This window comes from Colletotrichum jinshuiense, chromosome 1, assembly GCF_051148585.1.
Source record: "Colletotrichum jinshuiense chromosome 1, complete sequence".
NCBI lineage: Eukaryota > Fungi > Ascomycota > Sordariomycetes > Glomerellales > Glomerellaceae > Colletotrichum > Colletotrichum jinshuiense.
In genome coordinates this window covers 4,226,418-4,250,927 of record NC_139302.1, presented here as the reverse complement: position 1 = coordinate 4,250,927, position 24,510 = coordinate 4,226,418, and the positions used below count along the sequence as shown (strand labels likewise).

General features: G+C 55.0%; 7 protein-coding genes across 7 annotated transcripts; 4 read left to right on the top strand and 3 right to left on the bottom strand.

Annotated features, from left to right (window-relative positions):
* Positions 1-676: 676 nt before the first annotated feature.
* EsH8_I_001088 (uncharacterized protein) lies at positions 677-3,258 on the bottom strand (the record flags this gene model as incomplete). The annotated part of the gene is made up of 2 exons (XM_083268501.1): positions 677-786; positions 879-3,258. The coding sequence occupies 2 exons, from the start codon at positions 3,256-3,258 to the stop codon at positions 677-679; spliced, it is 2,490 nt and encodes an 829-aa protein (XP_083118939.1).
* A 5,302-nt stretch (positions 3,259-8,560) lies between these two features.
* On the top strand, positions 8,561-10,162 carry EsH8_I_001087 (uncharacterized protein; the record flags this gene model as incomplete). Its single annotated transcript, XM_083268500.1, has 1 exon — positions 8,561-10,162. The coding sequence occupies one exon, from the start codon at positions 8,561-8,563 to the stop codon at positions 10,160-10,162; it is 1,602 nt and encodes a 533-aa protein (XP_083118938.1).
* An 898-nt stretch (positions 10,163-11,060) lies between these two features.
* EsH8_I_001086 (proteasome regulatory particle base subunit RPT4) lies at positions 11,061-12,443 on the top strand (the record flags this gene model as incomplete). The annotated part of the gene is made up of 4 exons (XM_083268499.1): positions 11,061-11,271; positions 11,365-11,751; positions 11,807-12,263; positions 12,323-12,443. 4 exons carry the CDS (start codon positions 11,061-11,063, stop codon positions 12,441-12,443), a joined length of 1,176 nt encoding a protein of 391 aa, XP_083118937.1.
* A 4,422-nt stretch (positions 12,444-16,865) lies between these two features.
* Positions 16,866-19,395, top strand: EsH8_I_001085 (glutamine--fructose-6-phosphate transaminase (isomerizing) GFA1; the record flags this gene model as incomplete). The annotated part of the gene is made up of 6 exons (XM_083268498.1): positions 16,866-16,870; positions 17,036-17,106; positions 17,210-17,441; positions 17,543-17,834; positions 18,012-19,116; positions 19,175-19,395. The coding sequence occupies 6 exons, from the start codon at positions 16,866-16,868 to the stop codon at positions 19,393-19,395; spliced, it is 1,926 nt and encodes a 641-aa protein (XP_083118936.1).
* Positions 19,396-19,903: 508 nt separating this feature from the next.
* On the bottom strand, positions 19,904-20,845 carry EsH8_I_001084 (proteasome core particle subunit beta 7; the record flags this gene model as incomplete). The annotated part of the gene is made up of 3 exons (XM_083268497.1): positions 19,904-20,517; positions 20,588-20,735; positions 20,816-20,845. The coding sequence occupies 3 exons, from the start codon at positions 20,843-20,845 to the stop codon at positions 19,904-19,906; spliced, it is 792 nt and encodes a 263-aa protein (XP_083118935.1).
* A 622-nt stretch (positions 20,846-21,467) lies between these two features.
* Positions 21,468-22,441, top strand: EsH8_I_001083 (uncharacterized protein; the record flags this gene model as incomplete). The annotated part of the gene is made up of 2 exons (XM_083268496.1): positions 21,468-21,956; positions 22,037-22,441. The coding sequence occupies 2 exons, from the start codon at positions 21,468-21,470 to the stop codon at positions 22,439-22,441; spliced, it is 894 nt and encodes a 297-aa protein (XP_083118934.1).
* A 481-nt stretch (positions 22,442-22,922) lies between these two features.
* On the bottom strand, positions 22,923-24,431 carry EsH8_I_001082 (uncharacterized protein; the record flags this gene model as incomplete). Its single annotated transcript, XM_083268495.1, has 1 exon — positions 22,923-24,431. The coding sequence occupies one exon, from the start codon at positions 24,429-24,431 to the stop codon at positions 22,923-22,925; it is 1,509 nt and encodes a 502-aa protein (XP_083118933.1).
* Between the last annotated feature and the right edge of the window lie 79 nt (positions 24,432-24,510).

Sequence of the window (24,510 nt, the reverse complement as noted above, 5' to 3'; positions counted from 1 at the left end):
TCACCCACAGTAGACAGACTTCTAGCCCCGCCATCGGGGCTTGTTGTTCGCCGCGGGTTTTGATAGTTCGGGAAGAGTTTTACGCGTGGCATTACGCGAAGTCGTACCCATTTGAGGGGTTTCTCTGCCGCCCGTTGTGCTATTAGCCTTGGGCTGTGGCAGCAGGCTGGTTCGGCGAGTAGAAGCTAGGGAGCTTGCTGGGCGACTTGGTGTTTTGTCACCAAATGAGTGAAGCTTGGGGGGTTGCAAAGACGCTCGTCGGCTGGATTGAGATTCGAGGCCAGATGCAGAGACAGACGAGGACAAGCGAGGTTTAGAGAGAGTTTGCTGGGAATACGGGCCAGGTGAAGCCAGGCGCTCTCGGAAGGAGAGTTTCGAGGGAGCTCTTTTGGATGGCGTATCCTCGGGCATGGGTGACGTGGATGAATCCCGATTAAAGGGGCCACGAAGAGTTGGGAGTTTTGTGCCACCAGGTGACGAGGATCGTGGGGCCAACGAGGACGGAGGACGGACAATGGGAGATGTCTTCCTGGCATAAGGGCTGGGTGTCGTCAGGGTCAGAGGTTTGAAGTTGTGCCCGATGCCAGCGTCCGTCGTAATTGTGGAAGTGTTCCAACGAGGACGATTGGACTGTGTTGACTGGGATCTAGGAATGTGTCCAACAGATGAATGAGATCTAGGCATATTGCCCGCGGACGGTGTGCTGCCAAGTCTCGAAGTCATGCTCGATAGTCGGGAGGTCATGGGCTTGCGCGGAAGCTGGGAAGAAGGTGTTGGCAACGATGACTGTCTCCTACCCGAAGGCTGCGGTGGGTGGTTGTTTGTGCTTAGAGAACGATTCTTGGCCATCTTCGGCGTCGGGGTGATTGGCTCTAGACCAAGGGTCGACATGATGACTGATGAAGGCGGGGAGCTGCCCGGGGTCTCGCGACCGCTGCCTATCGTTGAGCGATCATTCGATAACATGCTGGAGATGGAGTCTCTCAACTGCTGGCCGCGGGTGTCCGCTTGCACTTCATCAACAACCACATCCATCTCTCTCATCTCGTCCTTGATTGAATCCCATTTGGACTGCATTTCGGCGTGCAGCCGGAGAATCTCGCCATTTACTGTCAGCCGGTCCTTAACGCCCTTATCAATGATGGCTAGGACTCGCTCGATGGCTGGTCCGTAGTGCGTCTTCTTGGCGTCATAGCTCTCGATCTTCTTGCTCATCGTAGGTGGACTGCTCAAATGAAGGCCAGTGTCGACGGCATCCCTAAGCTTGATCATGGACCTTTCGACGGATTCAATCATCTTCTGGGCCTGCCGTCCAGCACCGCGGAACACGATGACCCAACGATCTTCGCCCAACTCCTTGCGCAGCGATTCGGCGTCCTTTTCCAGCTTCTTGTAGCTGCCGTCAAGACCGGTGCGTCGCATATTCAACTCTTCGCAAGCTGTAGGGAACGACTTTTCTGCTCTGGCGGCGAATACTGCAAGTCTCATGGGAAGGAAATCCAGCGATGCGCGCAAGGGTTGCATCCGTGCAAAAAGGGCTAACAGACTCGAGTCGTCCTGTGACAAGGTGGGCGTTCCTGGAGACGTTGACCCGGGGCTGAGTGGAACGCCGGGCAGGCTGAATCGGTTCTGCGCCTGGACTCTGGCTGCTGGCGGTGGTGTGTCATCGACTATGTTCTCGAGGTCTCCAATGTCAACACCGTCGCCGTTCGCGGCAGCCATCAAAGACTTGTGACGGCGTTCCTCCATCTCGAAGACAAGACGGCTCAGCTCGTCCATTTCACTCTGAATATCCCCAAGGACATTGTTCCACAACTCTTCCCACTCCATCGCGATCTCGACTTGTCCTTTGACAATGTTTAGAGTCGCTTTGATGTTGGCCCACTCTTCAATTACAGACTCCATTTGGGACACGGCGCGGTGAAGGTCCTCGGGCGGAACGTTGGCGATATCATCGCGGCCTTGCAGCTCCTCGATGGCACCGACGTATACTTTGATCAGCTTTTCGAAACGATAGATGGCATTTTCAACTTCCTCCAACCCTTCTCGGCCACCAGCAGCCGCCCATTCGACGTCATCGTCGCTGTCCAAGCCACTGATAACTTCGGATGCCTTGTAAATCCAACTTCTAATCTGTTCCGCGGCGTTGATGAGTGCTTTCGATGCGACTTGCGCCGTCGGAATGGCGGATACCTTGCTCGACAAAGACTCGGCGTCGGGAAGTTGGAGGGATGTAAGTTGGGCTAGCTGGTTGGCGAAAGATGCGCGGGAAAGCGTGTAGATGGAACCTGGCCGCTGGTGGCCAGGAGTGAAGTATGATACAAGGTCGGGCGTGAACTCGACTGCAGGAACGGGCGGCGTGTCCTTTGGCGGCGGAGGTGGAGGTTGATCAGAGGGTGGTTGATCAGAGGCTGGCTGGGCAGCATTTCGTTCAAGGTGCTCTCGCCGCGTCTCTAACTGGACCTTGGTGCCGTTTCCGTTTGTATGGTCGGGCAGGCGATACTTGTGTGTCTCCATGTCCAGAGGATCGGTTGTTGTGATCTCGGGTAGGACGAGAGACGCGCCCTGGGCAACGTCTGGTAAGGACAGCGCCTCAGTGCCGGTGGTTTCTCTTGATGCAGTGGGTGATGTTGGTTCCGGGCTGTCGGATGAAGATATAATGCCCTTCCACGGGCGACCGCGGCGACGGATCACGTATTCGGTGGAGCTCGCCTTATGATTCTCGTCGATTTGGCGGATCTGATCTTCGGGCAAACGCCCAATGCGGTCTTGTTGGGTGGGAGGCTGGCCTGCCGATTTCCTGTGAGAGGTGAAACCGAGCGCTTTCAATCGTGCAGCTAGGTTGGGCGATGGTCTGCGTGTTTGTTTTACTTTTTTTGCGTTCGGTGAATCGAGGTTTGATGTGTTACTGGATTGCGACGTTGTCGATCTATCGCGTGATGCACTTTTGGGCGACTTTTTGTTGGCCTGTTTGGCTCCGGTGTTGTCGATGGTGTTGTTGTTGTTGTTTACAACATGAAAGGGCGGGTTGAGCAGGAAAAGATCGGGGCTGCAGACGTCAGAGAAGCCTAGGTCGAGGTCTGCTGTTGTAGCGGCATGTTGGGCCTGTGCATGCTCCTGCGCCTTCTGTGGGTGCTGTAGTTGGTGGCTGGAAACCGACTTGTAGGAGGAAGCGGCAGCGGCGTCAGCAGTTGTTGCGTCGTTGCTGCAACCGGCATCTGCCTCTGCCTCTGCAGCCGATGCCCCCCCGGCTGACATTATTTTCGCTGTTTCGTGAATAAACCTTCATTCAAGGCGCAGATTCCCTCCCTTTTGGCCTTGAACCTAAGGCGGCCCCGCGTGCCTCCGTAGAGACAGACCTTTTTTAGTATGCTGTAATACCGTACGTGTCCAGTCAAGGACTCAAGATGGACGACAAACGATGAGCTGGCTCGTGGATTGGCTGGGTCCGGTGGTCCTGAGCCTGAGTGATAACTGGGTCGGGTTGACTGATCCTCGCCGGGTTCAGTCAGGTCACTTACAGGCCGTCGAATGAGAAGGATCGACGAGCGGACTGGGAGCGCTGGGAGTGCGCTGGATGCCCGGGCGAACTCCTCAAGCGCACTGTTGTCAATGCCTTAGTCGGTGGGGTTCGGCGACAGGGACTCTGGGGAGTCGACGGACGGGAATGCAGTCGTTATTGGAGCAGACGTGCATGCGCTGCAGTATGATGGGACGCAGAACGCCGGTCGTTGTTGGCGTGGTTCTTTGGGTGACCACGCGATTGGATTGAGATGCAGAGCATCCGTAGAGCAACACGTACAGCTGACCGCTTTGTCTAGGGTAAGCGGAATATGGGTGGCGTGTGGTGAGGTAACGGGTTCCGCAAGGCCTTGGAACTTGGAGATCAGAACGCAAGGAATAACGTAGCGGCGGATCGATTCGCAGCCGGCCGAGTGTCAGTTTAGTCTCCAAGGTGGCTCAATTGGCGCCCATTGCATGGGTCTGGCCGTGTTCGACGATGCTGGGTTGGTCCTTGCTAAGGCGTACGTGTGAGAAGGGAAGACGAGGAGAAGGAAATGAGTGGTAGAGAGCGATGGATGAAGAGGGAGTGTATCCCTAGGTATCAGAAAGTTGTAAGCTGGAAGAGAGGGGGAAATGGCAAAGAATGCACAGTAGAATGCTGGAAAAAGGTAATTACGAGAGGGAGGGAGCGACAAAGAAAGGAACCAAGGCACTCAAAGCGAAAAAGAGAAAGAAAGCACTGTCTACAATAAGGAAAGAGTGTGAGGGAGCAAGAGAGGAGTGGCAGGGAAAGGGAAAGGGAAAGGAAACATGCGCCTTCCAAAAAATGAACCGAATTGATTTGGATTCGATTGGGACGAGTCGGAACGGGATGCGACAAGGTCCTCGGCGACATGCACAAGGCACAATGTCAGTCTTTTTTCCCCCCTCCCTCTTTCACCAACGGCATTCCGCAGTGTTTTATTGTTTTGCACACGATATGGGTGCTACACGAAGCTAGGTAGGTGCCTTGTACTGGCTGTAGCTCACCTCGATTCCGACCCTCCCGTCGTCAATGTTACACGGAGAGCTGAATATAGCATGGACTGGCTGTAACAGTTCAAGACCGAGTCAAGCAGTCCCTCCATCAGGATGGCTAATCCTCCATCTGGCCTCTTGTCCCCAAACACGTTGCGGCGTTAGGGGCACGTAGCAGTCGCGTAGTCTGCATATTTCTGTACACGATCATCGTCGAAAGGGAGAGGCACAGTGACCTAACCCTCTCCCACCTTGACGGCATCAAGGTGAGCCCCCCCCAGGCCCAGTGGTCTTTGTGGCTCGTTTCCTGACGGCGACGATGAAACCCCGATTGAACCCTCGCTTTTCTTTTGGCCCCTCTCGTATATTTTTCTTTTCCCCCGAGAAGAGAAAGCCGGATGATGGGATTTTGCGACCTACGTATTTGGCATCGGCACATACATGTACAACGAGCAGTAGATGTCCATGGGATTACGGATAGATGTCTTGGAAAACATTCCGATATCCATGCTTCCCTGTCTGGCTAGTAGTCATCGTCCGTCTCCCTCGGGCTGTTGTCCAGTTTCGCTGTGTAATTTATTGCCAAATAACGCAGTCGAGAATGACCCTTCATTTTAAGCTAATTGTTGCTTCAGCCGTTTGTTACCGCCTTGGTATGCCGAGACAATGGCTCGGCCTGGATTCGATGGAAGCCAACCACAGAAGCAATAGTTTCTGATCACACGGTTGCGACCAAACGCACCTAGTCCATGCTTCATGTCCCGCTCGTTCCCTCTTGGAACAAATGGCTCCAATTGAGCAGTGGCCAGCCGACGGATTGGTCAACTTCGTCTTCCCCTCGCCGCTCACGAACCAGGAGTTCATTGCCCTGGAAGCCTTGCGGTCCGCGAGTGGGCCACCACGTTGTCAGAGACAGCTATCATGAACCTGGACCTTATTTCCCGCAAGTTACAACGTCGCAATGGCATCACCAGTTACGGTAGTTGAATGCCTCCTCTCGGCCAACCCTGGGCCTTTTGATAGAACTTATTCCCGGTTCTGGACTGGTCGTCCGCCACCAGGCCGGGAGCCCTGGCAGTTGGGAGGCTCATGGAAGATTGGATGAGCCGGGGTGACCCTGCGCCTTGGGCTGGCGGATCGGGCATTGTGGGCCGTGCGCCGTGCGCCGTGCCTGATCTGCGCACAGTCCCAGAGAGTTGGGTGATCGTGTGCGTGCGTGCGTGTGCTCTTCGGCCAGCGCGACGATGGCCCGTTGCGTTGGTTGTGGGTTGGTTGGCCGATGTCTCTTACGTGCGTTTCAAATAATAGCTGCACAAACCCATCTGTGTCCGAAGTTTCTCTCATGTGCCAAACTCTGAACGCAACGTGTGCCTCTAGTCGGTGGTGACGCAACAGGGCATAATCATCATCGAGAGAGGCGCATTCCGGGAAAGGTGAGGTCGGATTGAGCCGTGACACCGCAGGCTGCATATTACTCTGCATGTTAACCCGTCCGACTTGCGCAGTATGCAAGGGACGGGGCACCCTCCACTAACGTCAATAGGTAAGATGAGGCACACCTCTCGTCTAATGTCTCACAAATCCGGGGGCTATACGCGACTGTTGGCTAAGAGTCGAGAACTGACGCGAACCAGAGTGAATTCAATGCCGTCGATCATAGGAGGAGAGGTGAGTGGAGAAATCATCCCAATACCTACCTAGGTTGGTTGGCACGATGGCAGGCATATGCACTTGCATTTCCGGAAGAACCCCTAGTATTGAAAGGGGTCACCGGGGACATGGGGAAAGTGACAGGTCCGTCTCCCTTGATCAGCCCCTCTCGTTGAAGAAGGGAAACAAAAGAAAGACTCCAGGGGGAAGTCACACAGCCATGTTGGGAATTATACAGAGTGCTCCCCAGGATGTTGGTGATGTCCCAAGGCAACGGAGTCCATCTGCATCCAGTGACGCCTGTCTTAATATTACCGGTACATGAATCCGGATTGCTCCATGTTGGAAAGTGCCAAGACGCCGGGGAACTTAACAATTTATCCTGACGTCGGAACCTTCTCTCTTTGTAGCAGAGTAAAACCGGCACAATGTGCACACCAGGACGTTTCGTACCTTACTCCAACAGCACCAATCAGTCTCCAGGAATTACTCGCTGTGATGTGCATAGTCAAGCCGCTGCAGATGGACGCCAATTTCAGCCGGTCGGCAGACGGAAATGTAGCCTCTACGCGACAGGGTCAGGCAAGGAACAATGACCTGGAGAGGTCGCGGGATAGGTCGCGGGATAGGCCGCTGGTAGGGCAAGGGAAAGGCATCTGGCCCTTGGCGCCATGTGGCCGAGACTGTGCGGGTTGCGTCACAACGTTTCGAATTGGATTCGATTCCTCGACTACTCACCAAGGAGGGCATCGTCCTCGCGATGATGTGAGATTCTTATTAGCCGACAAACCACTGGCGTTGACTGAGAGAGAGAGTGAGAGAGAGTGTGAGAGAGAGCCCGTGTTTGGGATTTACGAGGGGGCAATCTTGATGTCGGGAAACACGGAGTTATTTGGCGGAATGAGCTTATCCACTCGTGCTTTGTTGGCCGGACGAGTTGCTGGAGATTTTTTTTAAGATTTGAGCCCCTGAAAATGCCATCGCCATGGAAATTCGACTGGACGACAACGGGAATAAGAAGAACAATTGATTCGGATAGACTGGTTCACGTGGCACAGCTTTGCAGCAAGAGAGGTAGGTCTTGGGCTTCTCAGCAAATGTCTTGCTGCTTGGCTATTCATGGTTGCCGTGCCTTGGTGCACGAGTTCTCTGTGGTCTAGTTGAGACTCGTCATGTCATCGGCTTGGTTTCCCGGTGCATCCATCCTGATATTTGACGGCTGAATAAGAAGGACGATGATCCCCCTCTTGCCCTGACTTGTGGTGCACTACAAAGAAACCTAGTGCAATTTCACCAATCAATAATGCGCTAGCAGCCCACCACAACACGCCCCAAGTGCAGGATCAGAGTTTCGCTATTTCGACGTTGCCCTGCGAATGAATGTTTAGAATCGACCTTTGGGCGACATTGGTTCCACGACGAGGAAACAGTCCCCAGCATCGAGCTGTGTGCTTCTCTTTGGACCTCCCCGCAATCTGCGCAGCAAAAACAGTCCAAGGGTAATATCACCAAGAGAACAAGGACGGGCAGAACCACACCTGTTTCACGCACTCTGCGCTTCCCCTCCCCTCCCCCCTCGCCTCGCCTCTCCCCGACCCCACCTTCGGAGACGACGCGACGTTCAATTTAAACAGTCCCTCCCTGGCCGCCCGCGCGCCACTCCATTGGACCCCCAATTTGCCCGCTGGAGACTTTCTCTCATCAAAGATTCGCCCTCGGTCCATCCACAGAGCCCACTGACGCAACTGAACGAGGATCCAGGCAGAGACGGCCAAGCGACCAAACACACACCGCACCCGCACTTCACCTGCGCTGTGGCCAAGCCCAACACAAAACCCCTGACGCCGGAAAGCCGCGTCGTGTCACTGCACAGCACACCTTACCCGTCTGCTCCTAAACGACGGGACCTTGCCTTACCGTAATCGACCTACCTGTTTACCGGCCGGGGTAGTAGTCTAGTAAACCTTCCGCCCGCTTCGTCCGACCTGTAATTGTCCGTTGACCAACTCGCTTCTTTCCCTTTACCTTTCTCACCTTACGAAATTCGCCGTACGTGCCTCGAACCACCAACACACGTTGCTTCGTCAGGATCTCCTCTTCGTTGACATCTGGACGCTGCTGTGCACCCAGTCCCCTTGAAGGCTTTATACGCAGTCCCTTCCTTGCTCTGTACATACCTTACTGCGACATTACCTGTCCCCTTCACGTTGCCTAGCGCATAGCTTGAGTCCGCCGTTGGACCCCTAGCTGAGACAAGACATCAACATACACCGTTCAATCGCTACAACACCTTTTACGACTGACCACATTTCAAGCCCCAGAGGCGACATCTACTCACCCCCGCTTCCTGACCTTAGCCGAGCATCTGAATTTTCTACCAACCTAAATCATGGCTACGGCAAACGAGGAGCCGCCTTCTTTCCGATGCGACTCCCCACCGCCCGAGATCTCCCCGACTCCAGCTATTGGCGCTTGCCCTGAACTATCTCGCTGCTTGTCGACAGCTTCCTCCATCTCCCACGGGTCCACCACCGACGGCGCCTCTCGCGAATCCCTGGGGGGGGGCAGCACATATTCCAGACAATCCTCCGGAAACTACAGTCGCCGCTCCGATGTGAGCTTTGCATCTTCCCGGCAATCAACATGCAGCAGCATGGATGGCCGCTCCAGTCGACGCCGCGGGTATGTCCGACCACAGGGTACCGACTTTGCTGCGAGTGCTCGGCACAGAGAGAGTGTACTCAGCTTGGGAAGTATTGCCCATTTGCAATACTACTTTGCGCGGACTGGTCTTCTCGACGGCAAGGGTGCCCAACTGGCACGAAAGAACAAGGCGAAAGGGGGCCTGGACCTTTCGTCTGTCAGCAGCTCAAGCTTGTCGCCAAGGATTGTTGGTTCGGACGCCGAATCTTCCTATGCCTCCCCAGGCAACAGCCCGGATCTTTCTGGAAACCCATTTGGGGCTGGACTGATGGTGGAATCTCCCACTGAGGAACACGACTACTATTCTGACGATTTCGAAGACCCTGATCCGGATGTTCTGCCTCCCACCGCAAGCACCTACATCCACAGGCAGAAGCCAGTGCCCAAACCGCCAACGATAGAGGAGTTGAAGACCGACCTTACAGGGACTTTGGAAAAGGCTGCAGTGGCGTTGAAAGGCGCAAAGGACAACAAAGAACACAAAGAGGTCACGCCGCTGCTGAAAGCCCCCTGGGATGTTCCGGAACCACCCCAGACAACTCAGGGTTGGTTTGAAGTACAGGGCATGCATATCCTTGATGTCATGACTCTCGCCATTCGCGCTGCCAGAAACTACTACACGGCCCACGAGGTTCCAGAACGGATAGACGCCATCAAATCCGAGAAGGAGATTCGCGCAGAGCTGCTGTCCGTGATGGAGACCCTGAAGCAGATGGCAACCCGTAAGTGGGCTGGCGGAATGAAAGAGGAGGAGCACCGCATTCTCGCTTCCTGGATTCAGGGGCTCTTCGACATGCTGAAGACTGAAGAGAAAATGGTAGAGGCAGAAAAGGCAGAGCGCAGCACTTGGACCTGGCTGCAAGGCGACTGGACTGGCAAAGAAGTAGACAGGGAACTGGCTTTCATGTCTTCGCTTGACCCTGAGGCTGGTCTGCAGCCGGAGTACACTCCTGCAGCCGGCGCAACCGAGCTTCCTACACCGTTCTTGCAGAGTCTGCAGAATGGCATCCGGCTCGTTGAGTTGCACAATGCGGCAGTCAAGAGGTCAAAACGGCGGTTCGGCTTGATAACCACGTTTCACACCGACACGGACAAGCCTTATCGATGCGCCGACAATATCCGCTATTGGGCCAAGGCAGCAGAGCTGCGCTGGGAGGTCCTTCTGAAAGTGGATGCTCTTGGCATCGTCTACAACAGTAGTCCCGACGTCTGGGTCAACTTTGAGAAAGCCGTCATGACCTGGAGCCGCAAGGTCCGTGAGGAGATTACCTCTGAACTGTTGGGTTAAGGGCAGTCACCTCAGGCTGCCGTCTTAACGATTAATGTCCCCCTCAATACCCGTCTTTCTGGAGTTCTTGGTGGGATATGGATTTCATTTGTCGCATTTACCTCGGGAGGACTGCAATCTACGCAATGCATATACATACCTACAGCTTTACGCATCTTGTCTCATTGATATCTAGTTTTGTGAAAAAGCAAATCTGAGAATGAGACGTCGACCTACCCTCTAACCCAAGAATGGAGCGGGGCATATAGGCGTCGGAACAGTTATTTTTTTTTTACCATTCGTAGTACATATTTGGAGGCCATCCCTCCTAATTGATATTGAGACATGAGCAGTTTGCCGGTTGGGATATACAATATGCAGTTAAGATATCTTTTCTATTCAATAAAGGACGAAGAGCGTCTCATTTTACATGCATCTCGGTATTATTTTGTATGGTAATTTCTCCGTGAATTTCATACCAATCCCACCTTTCCTCTTAATCATGTCAGTCATCTAGGTACGTTGCTTTCATGAAGCGAAACACAATTATCGTAGGATCTCAGGGCTAGAGTCGTTGCTGCAAAAAGATGACCCGGAGCTACTAAAGTTCCGTCCCCGAGAGAGTAGCCAATCACAGCTCGGTCGGCAGAGCTTCGGTGGCCGCAGGGATGAGGCGCTAGTCGGAGCTGAGCCGTGCTTCTGTGAGGCAGAAGGCTACAGTGGGAGGTACGTCGACACCTCAACCTCCGAAAACAACGATCCGATTACACACAAGCTATCTACCGACCGACCGACCGACCAACCCTCTCCAATCCCACCGGAACACGACGTCCACGCTGCAGCGACCTCTCCTTTTTTTTTTTTTTGACGAGACCAGAAAGTTAGATTCTTCTTTTTTTGTTCACCAGCATAACCAGAGATGTCTTCCGACGACGAACGCCAGAAGGCTCTCGACTCCTACCGGACGAAGCTGCTGGAATCCCGGGAGTGGGAGGCGAAGCTCAAGTCCCTCCGGCTCGAAATCAAGGACCTCCAGAGAGAGTTCGATAGAACCGAAGACAACATTAAGGCGCTGCAGAGCGTCGGCCAGATCATCGGCGAGGTTCTGAAGCAGCTTGATGACGAAAGATGTAAGTGAAGTATCCCGCCACCCCACCGCTGCCCATGCAGCCCAATCTGCAGGAGCGACCCTCGCTGACAACTGCTCTTACCTTTGTTTTCAGTTATCGTCAAGGCCTCGTCCGGTCCCAGATATGTTGTCGGATGCAGATCAAAGGTCGACAAGGCCAAGCTCAAGCAGGGCACGCGAGTCGCTCTGGATATGACGACACTTACTATCATGCGCATGCTTCCCCGAGAAGTCGACCCTCTCGTCTACAACATGTCACTGGAGGACCCCGGACAGGTCAGCTTTGCCGGTATCGGTGGTCTTAATGACCAAATCCGCGAGCTGCGGGAGGTCATTGAGCTGCCGCTCAAGAACCCCGAGCTCTTCTTGCGTGTGGGCATCAAGCCGCCCAAGGGCGTTCTCCTCTACGGGCCTCCCGGTACGGGCAAGACGCTGCTCGCCCGTGCTGTGGCGAGCAGTCTCGAGACCAACTTCCTTAAGGGCAAGTGCAATCTACAGTGGGGGGACATTTATAGCATGCTGACTTTGGCGGGCAGTGGTTTCATCAGCGATTGTCGACAAGTACATTGGAGAGTCTGCTCGCTTGATTCGCGAGATGTTCGGATACGCTAAGGAGCATGAGCCTTGTATCATCTTCATGGACGAAATCGATGCTATTGGTGGACGCAGATTCTCCGAGGGTACCAGTGCGGATCGTGAGATCCAGAGAACGCTCATGGAGCTCCTTAACCAGCTGGACGGTTTCGACTACCTCGGTAAAACGAAGATCATCATGGCGACGAACAGACCCGATACCCTTGACCCCGCCTTGCTCCGTGCCGGACGTCTTGACCGCAAGATTGAGATTGCTCTGCCGAACGAGGTGGGACGCTTGGAGATTCTCAAGATTCATGCCTCCGGAGTGGTGACGGAGGGTGAGATTGATTTCGAGAGCGTGGTGAAGATGAGCGACGGTCTCAATGGTGCGGATTTGAGAAACGTGGTGACAGAAGCGTAAGTCCTGTTGCATCTTGCTCAACCCTGACGCATAACAACTAACATGCGGTGCTTAGCGGTCTGTTTGCCATCAAGGACTATCGTGATGCGATCAACCAGGACGATTTCAACAAGGCGGTGCGCAAGGTCGCCGAGTCCAAGAAGCTGGAGGGCAAGCTCGAATACCAGAAGCTATAAAGCGGAAGCGGAAGCGGTATGACGATCATGGAGGGAGGGGCATGCTAAGGAAGCAAAGACAGCAAAAGGGGCGGCTGGGACGAACATCATCGGGTCTTGGCTGCTTCGGGAGTCTTTAATGTGTTAAACAGTGTACAATACCCGAGTCCAGGTTTGGGGTTGTTTGCAAATGGGATCATAGAGACGTACGGCGTGGAATAGAGGCAGCAACGGGGTCCCAAAACATCAAGAGGCGCTTTGCACCGGCTGGCATACGCATCGTCGTCGTGACCATGGTGTTCAGTCAAGCGCACGCCCTTGTGATGACGCCGGGTAGCAATCTTAAGCAACACGAGATGCACGGTCGTCCATGTCGTGATGAATGCAAGGCAAGGGTGTTTCTCTTATCTTCGCGCCCTTCCTGCGTTCCTCGGCAGCTTCTGTTATTTTAATCATTTGAAGCTATTGATAATACACAGCCTCGACTGGGCTGGGGAACCCACCCGGCGCCACGTGCCGCCGCTGCAAGTGCTACGGTTCTGCGTAGGCCCTCAGCAATATACCACCTTTCTGCATCCGGACAGCTCTGCCAATCCACCACGGAGCGCGGCATGCGAGCTGTATTGGACGAGGTTGCCGCCGACACGGGCCCCAGAAATTTCAATAGACCCGGAGTCAGCGTAGGGCTGGGGAAAGGGACCGGGTGCTGAGGATCGGATAGGGGCGTGTGGTGCAAGCCACACAGCCTCACGGCTGCACCCACAACTGGAGGGGGTGAGTTTAGGTCCGTTGGTCGAATCCTCAGCTAACCGAAGCTTCAGCTGTCCGCTAAGTAGGGCCTTGCATGGGCCCTCTCTGTTCCTTCACAAGCTTACATAGGATGGGAAAAGACGGAAACATACACTTGTGATCCTGTCTGACGAGGAGCCGGTCGGTGGGGAATAGAGCCGCGCATTGTAAGCCTGGGAGGATCGAAGGTCTGGTCCTGCACCTGTCATTCGACGAGGCCGACATGCCGTGCACAGGAGGCTGTTTGGTGTTGCTGCATGCGGACGGCGGGGGCCTAGCTGAGACCGCATCAAGCCATGGGTGATCTCGCACGGCAACGAATAGAGACAAAGGTCAGCCACATGTTTTCGATGTATGGATTGCCGTGGACTGGAGATGAGCGACTGCAAGCGGGAGGTCCACTGCAGGCGGCGCGTCTGTTGTATGGCGGCGGGCGTCCATCATGACAGCATCTCGGACATCTCTGAGCCTTGTTCGGAGCTCGAGAGGTGCTCGACTGGATCCGTGGTGCGATGCACTAGGTATCTCCCATGTTGGCCAGTTCCACCCATGCTACCCGGCCCAGGGACTGTGGGACATGTCATTCGCTTCAATCTGACATCAGACAGCGCTGGGCAGCGCGCAACGAGCGGCTGTGAAGTGCACCCGATCGGCTTTGAGATGTTTGGCTCGGCCGGGTGGGTTTGCCGCCACTTGGAGAAGATCTGGGTCGTTCATATGGAAATGGAGTGAGGAGATGGAGTGATGAGATGGGCGGTGGCATTGAAAGATGCCAGATGGTGATTTGCAGGAGAAGCCGGCCTAGCAGGGTTCTCTCCCCGTTGCGAGTTGTTATTTTTGGCGATTCCTATACGGAGTGGACGACATGTCGCCCCTTTTTGGCCCGTTCTCGCGATGGCCATTGAGGCTGTACCTTCCCTAGTGCGTTGTTCTCTTGCTTTTTTCTTCTTCTCTTCGTACCTGGACGCCCCCCCCACTGTCCCCTGGGGCCCCTCTATAGCGACATGGGTGCAACCAGCAACGGAGTCAAGTAGCAAGAGAAAACAGGGGACCCGGCCTTGGGAATTCCTGTCGCCTTGTGTCGCAGTGCCGACGATCCCCACTGAATTATTTCTAGCGCTGGACAAACAAGGTGCCTGCACCCAGTAGATTGGTGACTGGGGCCAGGGAATACGAAAGGAAAGGGGCCAAAGGCGATGATGTCGGTAATGGAACCCTCGAAAAGGCGATGGAGGGCGGATGCGCTTTGAGACTGGTGGACAGGGTCGGGACTGGAAAAGGTAGGCAGCCGTCGCGCATAACACCCACGGAGCGGGCATGCGTTATAGGCAATATCAAAAGCTTCAATTGCCGGATCGAGTGGTTTATGACGAGAATGTTGAACTAATAGCGACTTTACCATGTAACATTCGCGTTTCTGCCCATCCAGAAGCCCCATTTGTCACATTTATTTTTTGAATAATTTGGCCTTGTATTCAGTGTAAGTCAAGGAAAGGAGGTTGTTGGGACACGACGGTTTTGGATCTGATCTTGGGATTGATGTGAGAAAGTATTGGATGGGGTTGGGGGACAGGCACATGGGATGATGAGATGGGGGGGGCGTGTGGTCGAAAAAAACTGGTTGGTAGACTGGGCAAGGTAACTCCCGGAATGAGCGAGAGAGCGAGAGAACTCGAGGATTTGTGGTAAGGCGCGGGTGAGGCGTCACTTTAGGTTAGCGAGGAAAGGAATGATATGGAAGGCATGGCATTTCTTCGGCGGACGACCAGGCAAGGTAAAATGCAGTCAGTCAGGATTGACAATGATGCGAGCTACGATGCGGTGGACGAAGCTGACTGAAGCTTGCCTAAGTCGATGCCTATTTGGTGCTGGGTTTCATCAAGAGCTGACCAAGTTCGGCAAGCGTAGCGCGACAGAAGCAACTTGCGGGCGGTGTTGCTTTTCAAGCCGCGGGTTTTGGAATGGAAGCGACGAGAACGGTGAGAAAGTAGCACATGCACGCAATGAGTCCAAGATGTTGTTGGCCAATGTACCTCAACTCGCATTCAAGCCGATGTTTTTCTTGAAGAAGGCCTACTGAGGGTCCTGGGCCTGCGTGCGCTGGACAGATCGACCTGTCCTCCGCAGCATTACTGTATCCGTAACGATGCGTTGGATAAAAAGCAGGTCTTCTCCGGACCTGGGATATAGTACGGGTACGTACCGAGGACGATCTCCCAAGCTAGTGCAGCAGCCGAATGGCTCAGCCAGGAATGGCGCCACAGCCCAGCCAAGGAGGGGGACCTTGAGAAGAGGCGGATGAGATGTGGGAGGTGGGCGTGGGCGCTCCTACGCTGCGCTTGGGTCTGTGAGAAGGGGCATGTCACTTTTTGGATGTCATTCTTGTTTTTCATCTAACGAGGCACTAGCGAAGCTCACCAGGATAGACCGAGCTACTTTGAGATGTGCAGTCGACTCAAGGTTCCCAAAGAGAATCGTGAATGCTGCTGCTGCTGTTGCTGCAGGTGCATGTGCAGGCGGAGGTGCTAGGCACTGGTATGACGAGGTAGGAACCGCAGCTGTAAGCTCTTGTTGCCGGTGAGGTGGGGGCCCGCCAGAGACTTGCCCCTCACACCTGCCTTCTCAGCTCTTCGACTGGCTGGCCAGGCCCGTGTTCCTTCTCTCCCAGACCATGTCGCTCCTCAGAGAGTAGTGTACTATGGTATGGATACACCATTCAATGTGCATAGCATTAGAGCCCAGATCCATTCGTTGCCCCAGCGCCTGAGTCCTGATATCCTGCAGGTATGCCATCCCGGTCGAGACATGTCAGAGACCTCACTGCCTCCGGGGGGCGGTAATTTAGCATCTGGCGTGCCCAAACAATCAACGCAACCAAGCAAAGACAACCGCACATTGATGGCCCAGACAATCCAAACTAGCAAATGAAAACGACAGAAGCGCCGTGTCTCCCGCTTGCAAGACACATGTACAAGCTCGGAAACCACAGAGGGTGGTATTATTCCCCAAGCCGGAGCATCCACCTAGACTGCCCGTGCAATCGGAGAGCCTCTTCTTCAGACGACGAAGAATTAAGGTACTTAGGCTCTCTAACCTTGTTCGATGTGTAGCATCACAGGTCCTTATCCAGCGTGCTCAAGGGCGGAAACTTCCCCGTCAAGTTACACCGATAGCTTGTGCCTGTGCCTCTGCTTGCGCTTGTGCTTGCTTGTCCTGCTTGCTCTTGCTGCTTTCCTGCTCGCCGCTGCATCTTCTTCTTGCCTTAGTGTAGGTAAGAACAAGTCGAATTCGTCCATATCAAGTACAGTACCATACCACCTCACCCTCGCCGCACCCTCTCTGTCATCCTTAATACGAGCACGCCCCCTGCCACCCCGCCCACCGCCCGCCTCCACGCCTCTGGGCGCTACTGCGTATTCTCTCCACGTACACAACACACTCCCCTCCTCTCCAGTTGACCAGCACACATAAAGCTGCTCAGCTCCCGCCTCCTTGGACTTGATCTGCTCTGTTCATTCTCTCTCGATCCAACTATCCATCTCTCTCGCTCTTCTTGATACCCCCCACCGCCTCCTCCACGACCTTTGTCTCCGCCTTTCTCTGCGAATTGGTCTTTTACGTTTTTTTTAGGGTCTTCTGTTGCGTTGAATCAACATGTGGTATGTCTCCCCCAAATTCCCCCCCGCTCTCCTGAAAGCTTGCCCGCAACCTCCCCCCCTCTATTCAGCTTTTACCAGCTGAAAGAAAGGGGTCGTGGTGGAAGCCACAAAAGCAATTGGGCACCAGAGTAAACCGTAAGCTGACGGAAATCTCTCTACCAACAGTGGCATTTTCGGCTACGTCAACTACCTGGTGGAGAAGGACAGGAAGTTCATCCTCGACACTCTGGTCAACGGTAAGTACACCGCCTCCTCCTGGCGAGCTCCAATTGGAGCATCAGCTCCACCCACTCCTGAGAGCCCTTTTGCTGACGAGGCAATGTTTTTTTTTACTACCAGGTCTGTCCCGCCTCGAGTACCGTGGATATGATTCGGCCGGTCTGGCTGTCGATGGCGACAAGAAGAACGAAGTTTTCGCCTTCAAGGAGGTCGGCAAGGTCGCCAAGCTCAAGCAGCTCATCTCCGAGTCCGACATCGACCAGACCAAGTACTTCGACTCACATGCCGGTATTGCCCACACTCGCTGGGCCACTCACGGTCCCCCGTCTCGTTTGAACTGCCACCCCCACAGGTACGCATGCACTCCTCGGCCCCAGAGGATAACGACGAACTTCTCGTCCATGCCTCCTTTCCCGCCAATGACTCGGCGGCTAACATTGCATTCTCGTACAGATCTGATCCCAACTGGGAGTTTACCATCGTCCACAATGGTATCATCACCAACTACAAGGAGCTCAAGACCCTCCTGAGTGCCAAGGGCTTCAAGTTCGAGACCGACACCGACACCGAGTGCATTGCCAAGCTTGCCAAGTACCTGTACGATCAGCAACCCAAGGTCGGCTTCACCGACCTTGCCAAGGCTGTCATCAACGAGCTTGAGGGTGCGTACGGCTTGCTGATCAAGTCCGTCCACTACCCTCACGAAGTCATCGCTGCTCGCAAGGGTTCTCCCCTTGTCATTGGTGTCAAGACCCAGAAGCGTATGAAGGTCGACTTCGTCGATGTTGAGTACTCTGAGGAGGGCGCACTCTCTGCTGAGGCCGCCTCGCAGAACGTTGCCCTCAAGAAGCAGCAGGACAACTTCTTGAACCCCAACGCCCTGCTGGGTGCCCCCGACAAGTCGCTTCTGCACCGATCGCAGTCGCGTGCTTTCATGACCGATGATGGCATGCCCATGCCCACCGAGTTCTTCCTGTCTTCTGACCCCTCCGCCATCGTCGAGCACACCAAGAAGGTCATGTACCTTGAGGACGACGACATTGCCCACATTCACGAGGGTTCGCTGAACATCCACCGTCTTAAGAAGGCCGATGGCAGCTCCAACGTGCGTACCATCCAGACCTTGGAGCTCGAGCTTCAGGAGATCATGAAGGGCAAGTTCGACCACTTCATGCAGAAGGAGATTTTCGAGCAGCCTGAGTCCGTCGTCAACACGATGAGAGGTCGTCTCGATAGCGCCAACAAGACCGTCACTCTTGGTGGTCTCCGCTCCTACATCTCCACCATCCGCCGGTGCCGTAGAATCATCTTTATTGCATGCGGTACTAGTTATCACTCGTGCATGGCTGTCCGTGGTGTCTTTGAGGAGCTGGCCGAGATCCCCATCGCTGTGGAACTGGCGTCCGATTTCCTCGACAGACAGGCGCCCGTCTTCCGCGACGACACTTGCATCTTCGTTTCTCAGTCCGGTGAGACTGCCGACTCCCTCATGGCTCTCCGCTACTGCCTGGAGCGTGGTGCCTTGACAGTTGGTATCGTCAACGTCGTCGGTTCCTCCATCTCTCTGCTCACCCACTGTGGTGTTCACGTCAACGCCGGCCCTGAGATTGGTGTTGCCTCAACCAAGGCTTACACCTCCCAGTTCATCGCCATGGTCATGTTCGCCCTCTCGCTTAGCGAGGACCGCGCCTCCAAGCAAAAACGCCGTGAGGAGATCATGGAGGGTCTTGCCAAGATCCCCGAGCAGATCAAGGATATCCTTACCCAGGATCAGTCCATCAAGCAGCTCTGCTCCAAGACTTTCCAGAACCAGAAGTCCCTCCTGCTCCTTGGCCGTGGCGCCCAGTTTTCCACAGCTCTTGAGGGTGCCTTGAAGATTAAGGAAATTTCCTACCTTCATTGCGAGGCTGTCATGTCTGGTGAGCTGAAGCACGGTGTTCTTGCCCTCGTTGACGAGAACTTGCCCATCATCATGATTCTCACCCGCGACGACCTCTTCAAGAAGTCGCTCAACGCCTACCAGCAAGGTATGTCAGGTTTCCAATCATCGCCACTCTTGATTCGACTGCTAACAGTTTTCAACAGTTATTGCCCGTAGCGGTAAGCCCATCGTCATTTGCAACCCCAATGACGAGGAGTTCAAGACCAGCGAGGCCGAGAAGATTGAGATCCCCAAGACTGTTGATGCCCTTCAGGGTATCCTCAACGTCATCCCTCTGCAGCTGATTGCCTACTGGCTTGCTGTCATGGAGGGTCTCAACGTTGACTTCCCTCGTAACTTGGCCAAGTCTGTCACTGTCGAGTAAATTGCTCTTACAGAGTGATCGAAATTTGGGTTATTGGCAGGTGCTATCGCCATCGGAGTTGGGTTGCCAAAAGGGAGGCTGGCCCTTGATGCTTTTAATGTCACAGCGGGCCAATTAGAGGCGACATGAAGCCTTCGAGATGTATTACTGGGTATTGTGAAAACGAGGGAATGGTCCAGCATGGTAGATTCAGGGCCTGTCAAGATAAAGGAGCGTATTTTGAGGTTAAATGCCGCAGCGAGGCAACCTGAAGCAATGAAAATAATATTGTCTATTTCATTTGATATTGTTTACACTTGCGCACCGCCGACTCACTCATTGTGTTACCAATAGCCTGTGTGGTGGCAAGGAAGCCGATTCTGACTTCTCTGCATTCCTCTAGAGCCATTCCAGTCGCCTCTAGTAGTAATCCGACATGATCAATCGCCGAAGGAAGGCTACCACTCCAAGTAACCAGTCATTGTCATTTCATTCCTGTCTATTTCCCGAATTTCCTCATTGCCCCACCTTAAACGACCTGCGTGCCGTAGCCACGGATCCGTTCCGCAAACTTCCAGCTCTGCTTCTCAAGCTTCTCGTTCTCCTTGAGGTCGACTCCATCCTTGGTCACAACAGCGATGGAGTAAACGTCCAAGCTGCGGGCATCACGGTAGAAGAGCACCTTCATGCACTCCTTGATTACATCAACGGCTTGCTCCTTGGTCAGCTTGGCGGCGGCCTCCTCGTCAGGGACATAGCGACGCATGATGGGCTGAGCGAGGGCGGAGCCGAATCCCGTAGCCAGGGAGGGGGAGGTGAAGGTGGTGCCGAGCAGGTCAGCGGCGGCGAGGAAGGGCTTGTTGCTGTCGTCGAGACCGGCGACAAGGAGGGAGTTCCAGAGAGGGTCGAAGTCGGAACGACGCTTGTAGAGGAGCTTGGAAAGGTACTTGTGTAGGTTCGCGGCATTGAGGCGAGGGGGGGCGTCGGTGGACAGGTCGTAAGACTCTTCGATGTCGAGGCCAGAAAGGTGGCGGTCGAGGAACTGCATATCGGAGACGTCGCCGCCGAAGCCAACGACGGTAGAGTTGGCGAAGGTGCGAAGACGCTTGACGTCGGTAAAGCGAGCAAGGGAGCCGTAGGATGCTGGAGATGGGTCAGTAAGCTGTTCGAAGAGAGGCGAGCCGTAAGACGTAGGAGCGAGACGGGGGCGTACCCAGGTTATCGGCAGCGATGACGACACCCTCGCTGAACTTGATGGCAATGACTGATGTGCCCGTGACGATGGGGGCTTGTGTCGCTTGGTTCGGACCATTGAGGTTCATGTAGGAGGCATCGTAGGCTCCGTAGACATCGTCTCTGGGCTGTGGGGAGGGGTTCGGTTTGTTAGTCCATCGTTGTGAGGTTGAGGGTTCAGGGAAGGAGGGACGGGAGGGAAGCATACACGGCCCCAAGCTTGCGGTCTGTGGTCCATTTTGGCAAGTTTTGTGTGATGTTTAGAAGTGTAAGGTTGTGATGGCAAAAGAACAAGGTCGGTTTTTCTTTGGTGGTCGTCGTGATTTGGTTGGGTTTAACGATGGTTGGTATGTGAGGTTGAATGAAGCTTGGGGTTGCTGTGCTGAGCTTCGCGTCCCGTGGGTGCCTCTGCCGCCGGCCAGCCAGCCGCGGCCACTGCGTCAGTGTGGTGGTGCCTGACAAATGGGGCTGCGAGTTTGGATACTGCTTCCGTAATGGGCCAGCTTGGAAAGCTGTTGGAGTGGGTAGGAGTGGATATGTACTGGCGACTTATCATGAAATGTATTCATTGAGATGGGGAAAGTACCTACTACATTGGAGCTTCAGGGGTCGAAGTAAAACAAGCAAGGAGTCCAGGTCGCATGCTCACAGTCCCCCCCGTCATACCGTCAACACCAAGCAGGCAATTGTGGTGTTGAAAATCCCCCGACTCCTTCGACTCTCACGATTGGCCTGCTCCTGATCCGAACATTGCTCGATCTCGACTCCCTCTAGCCTCTTCGACTCGCCCCATCGCGGCCCTCGCAACTGCTAAACATTGTCGACTACGGAGCTTACCCCACCACACATAAACATTCACGATGTTGACAATAATCGGCCGAGCAGCCGCCCAACGTCTGGTCCTCCGCACCACGCAATTGGCCATTCCTCGAACCCAGCCCGTCGTGCGTGCGACATGCCGCGAATTTTCGGTCTCACAATGGGCTCTTCTGCCCGCTACCAAGGCGTCTGTGACTACCAAGGCCAAGAAGTCGACGACTGCAGCTAAGGACGGTGCCGCGACGAAGAAGAAGAAGGCCACCACCGCGACGAAAAAGCCCGCGGCGAAGAAGAAGCCCGCGCCTAAGAAGCGGGTCAAGAAGGAGGTCACGCCCGAGGAGGCGCTCAAGCTTAGTGTGCGGGAGTGGAAGAAGCACGCGCTGCTGTCAGAGCCGAAGCAGCTGCCCACGACGGCTTGGACGGTGTACACTACCCAGCAGTACAAGACCGCGGCAGCAGGAACCCTTCTTGCTGAACGGACCAAGGAATTTTCCGAGTCGTTCAAGGACTTGTCCTCGTATGAGGTCCAGGTAAGCTTTCCCTCGTCAACGCCCGAAATTTGGCAGAATCAGAGATTTACGAGACTGACACTGGCATTCACCCCACGCAGCGCCTTCAGGAAACGGCAGACGAGAACAAGCTCACCAACAACGCCGCCTACAAGTCCTGGGTGGAGACTCACACGCCGCAGGATGTGGCCGAGGCGAACCGCGCGCGCGCGCGTCTCCGCAAGGCCCGTGGCAAGACCATTCCCCGCGCCATCCGCGACGAGCGCCAGCCCAAGAAGCCGCAGACGTCCTTTGCGCTCTTCACCAAGGCGCGGTGGGCCAGCGGCGACTTCGCCGGCCAGCGACCTGTCGAGGTGGCAGGCAGAATCGGCGACGAGTGGAAGGCGCTCTCGGAGCCCGAGAAGGGCGCGTACGAGGAGCTGGCCAAGGCGGACGGGGACCGGTACGAGCGTGAATCATTGAGCATTCTGGGGCACACCGTCAGGCGGAGCGCCACCCCCGAGTAAAGGGGGGCCTTGCCGACAGGAGGAGGGCAGTTTCCAGTTGGAGCCAAGCGTCCTGGTGTAGGTGTATTTGAGCGGACTAGGCGAGGGTGGTCGGTTGTGTACGAGGAGGGAAAATAGAGAAGAGGCGGTCCGGTTACTTTCCTGTACTATTCGTGCAGTCGCGCAGACCAGTGGTTTCCCCTTGGTGTCTACTGGTTGATCATCGGAGGATTGAGCGATATTCCAATGCTGTATTTCAAATACCAAATGTCAGAGAGGCCTCGCGACCAAACTTGGTGTCCAATTTGCTCCTTAAAAAGAAACGCCCCGTCGCCCTGGCCCCTTGGCATGCTATAGTAATCGTGTTGTTTGCGCGTTGTGCCCAAACTCAAGTTTGCGCTGCCCAGCAATATGCCCCCTTATGCAATCAAGACGCCTCGCTAACCCAGAAAACACGAGGACATGCCTGCAATGCCTCCCCCGAAGCCCCTTCTCACGAGCCCTAGTCCGACCTATCACCCATGCTCTCCCCAGACTCCGAGTTCTCATGGCCATTGGTGATAACGATCACCTCGCCCGCTCCGTCCACCCATCTAGCCCCGTCCTTTTTTAGAGCCCGCTCGCTGGCCAGGTATAGAGCCAGATAGACATGCCCTACGATGTGGCCCCAGCAGTAAACTCGCAGCCACGACCAGTCCTCTGCGCGTTTACACCAAACACCCCACCCTGCGAACCCCTCGAGGATGTAATCCGTGAGAAAATGCCATGCGCGCTCACGGAGCGTGGGCCTCCAGTCTGTCCAGTCAAGCTGCCAATGACCTCTCTCAAATGATCGCAACTCTCTCTTCTGCTCTACGGGGGAGTAGCGCTTTGAGATGTTGAGCTGCTGTGCTAGCTCCCTCAGCTTGGGGGTCAGGAGGTCGTCGGTTGTCAAGTCAGTGGTGCCGACAGGGGGCCCGACGGGGTGAATCTCGAGGCGTTCGAGGTAGCTCAGGTGCCGTTCGTTGGGTGGGCGATTAGGGCGGTATAACTCGCTGGTGACGGGGCCTACGTCAGAAGAGCTTCTGATCATCGACCTCGACTCCGAGATGGGCGCTGACCGCTTATGCCGTTTTGATGGCAACAAGGGCTCTGAGCCGGCTCGAGTCGGTGAAAAGACCAAGTGTCTTTTTCTTGATGGTTGACATGGCGTGTCTTGCACAACTTGCTCGTATGGAGAACTCCGCAGTGGTGGCCGCTTGAAGGGAGGGAACGGGGTGCCGAGTATGATGTTCTCTGCCGAAGAAGCAGGGTCCTGCAGAACCTCGCTACGAACCGTGGGCGAATCGCTCGCTGTAACGAGGACTACCTGCCCATCATCGTCATCCACCCCCTCCTCCTCCTCAGCATACTTCTCTGGTATCAACGCTGCCTCTGTTGGAAACCTAGGAATGCGAGGCTGGGTTTCCGGGGATGCCTGCTGAGACTCCCCGTCGGCTTGGCTGTCAAACTGGCATGCCAAGTGCTCGAATAATCGACTTGGGGATGAGAACTCAGCAAGGCTAATGGTGTTTAGAGGCTGCGAATCACCAACGACACTCGGAGGAGCCTGCCAGCTGGCCTGCGTGCGCTGAGACTCTGTCTCGGGCTGCGACGAGGGAACCACGTCCCTGGACGTAGCCGTTCGGGCAAGGCCAGGGGAGTTGATGTTGTCTAATACGCTTCTAAATGACAGCTCCGGGGAGCGGAATGATATCCGTGATGGCGCCGGTGGTGACGAGGTCTGCGGTTGAGTCGCCTCGCTGCTGGGGATCGGTGCATCGGACCAGGTAGGCAAAGCCACAGGCTCAGCCTGTGAGCTTGGTATGACTATGCTTGCATTGCTAAGTGAAGGGGCACTCAAGATCTTGGTCTGGCTGCCCGGCTTGAATGCGAGATATGCCTGCGCCAAGGCACGGTAGCGCGCATCGTCGACGGTCCTGCACGGTGCCGTGACGTGCACCAAGATCTCGACGTTGTCATTCGTCTCCATGACGTTCCCGTGAGCGCGCTCATCTCAAACAACAAGCGCCAATAGGCATAATGACAAGGTGTGCTGCATGAAGTTCGAG